Source organism: Curcuma longa, unplaced genomic scaffold (assembly GCF_044706935.1).
Source record: "Curcuma longa cultivar G26 ecotype Majalengka, Jawa Barat unplaced genomic scaffold, ITB_CL_G26_1.1 contig_21076, whole genome shotgun sequence".
NCBI lineage: Eukaryota > Viridiplantae > Streptophyta > Magnoliopsida > Zingiberales > Zingiberaceae > Curcuma > Curcuma longa.
In genome coordinates this window covers 1-3,633 of record NW_027431558.1, presented here as the reverse complement: position 1 = coordinate 3,633, position 3,633 = coordinate 1, and the positions used below count along the sequence as shown (strand labels likewise).

General features: G+C 44.4%; 1 protein-coding gene across 1 annotated transcript; it reads left to right on the top strand.

Annotated features, from left to right (window-relative positions):
* The first annotated feature begins 208 nt into the window (after positions 1 to 208).
* On the top strand, positions 209 to 1,595 carry LOC141817585 (NAC domain-containing protein 83-like). Its single transcript, XM_074705222.1, has 3 exons — positions 209 to 665; positions 742 to 1,028; positions 1,106 to 1,595. Exons 1-3 carry the CDS (start codon positions 497 to 499, stop codon positions 1,358 to 1,360), a joined length of 711 nt encoding a protein of 236 aa, XP_074561323.1. The 5' UTR covers positions 209 to 496; the 3' UTR covers positions 1,361 to 1,595.
* The last annotated feature ends 2,038 nt before the right edge of the window (positions 1,596 to 3,633 follow it).

The window sequence follows — 3,633 nt, the reverse complement described above, 5'->3', positions numbered from 1 at the left end:
AATATTTTTTAAAAAAATGAGTAAATAAAATTATAATGTCAGATCCTTTATTTTGCTTGCGCCGCTTGCTTTACTCCCAAAACAAGAAAAGAAAACAGCAAATGTCCATTTCCCATTTGCGTTAGAGAAAGAAGAATTTCAACACTTGATTCGAGTAGATACGCTAATCGCTATCCCCAGGCATTTTTTTCTCCACACAAAAAAACACGTATTTTGTTTCAGCTGGGTCAAAGGTTTGATTCCAGTTCACGGCACCAGAGGAGAGGAGAGGAGAGGAGTCGCCCCTCTGAGGCCGCAATCTCTCCTTCCCTGCTATATATAACCAACAAACCCCCTCTTCCTCTCTCGCCCACCCTCCTCCCTCTCCCTCTATCTCTCTGATTAGAATAATGCACCTGTTCCTCCATGACCATTCAGCTGCAGAGGAAGGGCAGACAGGGCCTGTAGCTTCTCTGGCTAGCTGTTTGCTTTCCCGTGTTTGATTGATAGAGAAAAGATGGAAAGGAAGGGGAGCCTGCTGAGGCTGCCTCCTGGCTTCAGATTCCACCCAACTGATGAAGAGCTGGTGGTGCAGTACCTGAAGAGGAAGGTCTTCTCCTGCCAACTGCCTGCCTCCATCATTCCCGACATCGACCTCGCGAAATTCGACCCTTGGGATATTCCAGGTCAGTGCGTCTCCTCCTCCTCGATCTTGACCGATGTGGCTGCCGTGTTAATTGCGACGGTGATTCTGGTTCGCAGGCGGATGTGGAGAGGAGAGGTATCTGTTCAATCTGAAGGAGGCCAAGTACGCGACGGGTAACCGGTCGAACCGCGCGGCCAGGTCGGGTTACTGGAAGGCCACCGGCAAGGACAAGCCGGTCACGTCCGCCGGCCTCGGTCAGGTGGTGGGGATGAAGAAGGTCTTGGTTTTCTACCGCGGGAAGCCTCCGGCCGGCACCAAGACTGACTGGGTCATGCACGAGTACCGGCTCGCAGGCGCTGAGAGCCCGGCCTGCGTCTTCCCGCGGAGAAAGAACTCCACTTACGTGAGTTTGCTTTCCTCCAAAGATTTGATCCGAAGTATAACATCGCTCTAACAAGGATTCGAATCCTGATCCTGCAGAGCTGCATGGCGCCGAGCGGAGACTGGGTGCTCTGTCGCATTTTTAAGAAGAAAAGAGCCTCCGCCGCGGCGGCGAACACCCAAGGAGATGAGACACCTGCGAGCAACAGGATCCACTTCATTGATTTCATGGGAGAGAGAGACAGAGATGGAGCTGGCAGCCACCGTGCTCCAACCTGTTTATCCAATTCCAGCTGCCTCACCGACTCCTCGGAAGGAGAGGAAAGCAATTCTATGAGATCTCCATTTCCTTAGAGAGGTCCCTAGGCAATTAAGTGTTGCAGTTCCTGTAATATCTGTACCAAAACCTTACAGCTTCTTTTTCTTTTACCTTTTTTCTAATCTCGGAAGGCAAAATCCATATGATAGATCTTTGAGCCGTTGACGCTAGAACTCCCGTAAGTGCCACCTTCTATCTATCTGAACTGATGGCTGATGTGCGAGTATTGTTCCAATCTCAATGAAATCACATGTTGTGTTCCGGTTGCCACTTTCCCTGTGTTCGTCCATTTTGGTACTGAGCCGTGCATGTTGCTTGTGAATGTCCATGCCGAGGCCAGATGCCTAGTCAAAGGCTGCAGGCGCCCTCGTTGCCCCCAGAGGAACAGAGCTTGCATAGACATGGAGGAAGTGGAGATCACATCGGATTGAGACCCATGCTTAATCTATGGTTACTGCTACTGTACTGACGAGTCGGTCATCGGTCAAATGGGGCAGGCATTAATTTGTTTGAGCACCTCTCTCTTTTCTGCTCCAGGCAAGTGGGCAATCATGCAGCCAAGTTGCTGATTGATCTCACTGAGCTGAGTTAGTAGCACATCCCTCTACAGGATGACTGAATAATTGTAGTCCTCTCCTCGGTGCACTGATCCCTCCTATTTCTGGTCTCGATCAGCTTATCGCTTTCACCTGCAAGTTCTTCGACAGGAAATGGTGGAGAGTTGGTGTCTGAGACTCTCATAATACTCATAAATTAAACTCCAAATCCATTGATGTTCTTTGTGTCTTTACTATTTTCTGCAAGTTCCAGGCTGTGTTAGATAAAGTTTAGACCGACTTCTAAGTCTCTGACAAAACTTTATCAACAATCTAAATCATGTTATTAGGAAGAAGATTAAATCAGAGTTTTTCAAGCTAAAACTACATGATTTGAGATTTTTAAGGAGATTCATTTTAAATACATTTTAAAAAAATATATATATACCTCTTCCCCTTGCAAATTCAATTATAGAATTGTTTGGTGAGTAATAAAGTTTAATCACTGAAATAATTGAAAAAGAATGTTTTGTTTAATTCATCATGATGAGGCATTCATTGTACATGATGAAAATATAAAAAAAATCTCAGGAAAGCTCGAGCAGCTTTTTTTACTTGCAATTTAATGGCAGATAACGCAGAAAGTAATACTCAGAAACACAGTAGGGGCTGCCTGATGAAGTACTCCATTAAAGCCTCCAATGAATGTTTCCATTGCTCACTGGCCTACAAGCTACAACAACCCAATCAACCTGTGCGAGCAGAGCAGCAAGGAATAAATAGCAAAGCTCCAAGCTCTTCCACATGGGAAACTCATACTGAATTTATTGCTGTCTAGACATTACATTTCAGTAAATGCATTTTGATGGAAAGCTTCACTGGCTCTACAAAGCAGCTTAATTAATAAAGAGCTTGTTTGTGTTAGAAAAAAAAATTGTCAATGATGGTTCTGCAAGCTCTCACGTTAGGTTATTATGCATTTGTTTAGTAAACAGTAGGCACGGCAGCTTCTGAAATTATGTCATGCCAATATTTTAGCCCCAGTGATGGACTTCGAACTTGTAATATTTTACATGGGCATGTCATAGATAAGAACTAGGAGAAATAGATAACCTAATCGATGGGTGAGCTAAACAAGAACATACTGTCAGAGTTTAATACTGCAAATACATATAAATATGGACTTGAATGAATCATAAAATTTATTAATTGCTTACGTGCTCCCGACGACATGGGAATCAAATGTAGTGCCGACCAGAGTTTCTTGTGACAGTGAATAAGAGATCAGCATCCAAGTAAGGGCTTGAGAGATCGTTCACGACACTACCTGTGTTTGTTTTCTCCGTCCCCAGTTCAATGAAAGCTACGTTGTCCCCTGCATTCTTCTTTTATTATATTTGACCACGGTGGAGGTGAATTCCTGATGGATTCCTCTTCTTGTTTAATGAGCTTGCTTAAGCCTGGAGGTATTGGGAGTGATATATCTAATTGGGCAGCTGATGATGGAATTTGAGGAGAGCAAGGAAGGCAACGCATGCATCATTGTTTGCAAGTGTTTAGCATCTGTTTAGGGGTTAAAGGAGGGGTGATTTGACCAAGGGGATGTCTTTGTCTATGCGCAGCTGGATATGTGGCCATTTCTTTGTCTATGCGCAGCTGGAGTTATGATCTCTCACCATGCCAACTATAATACTTGGATTGAGATTTGATGTTGTAAAAGGTCGACAGAATGAAACTTACAAAGAGTTTTCATTTTTCTCATGTTGTCTTCT

Coding starts and splice junctions, on each gene's coding strand:
- LOC141817585 (XM_074705222.1), top strand. CDS start 497: ATGGAAAGGAAGGGGAGCCTGCTGAGGCTGCCTCCTGGCTTCAGATTC. Junction 666..741: donor CGACCCTTGGGATATTCCAG/GTCAGTGCGTCT, acceptor TCTGGTTCGCAG/GCGGATGTGGAGAGGAGAGG. Junction 1,029..1,105: donor GGAGAAAGAACTCCACTTAC/GTGAGTTTGCTT, acceptor CTGATCCTGCAG/AGCTGCATGGCGCCGAGCGG.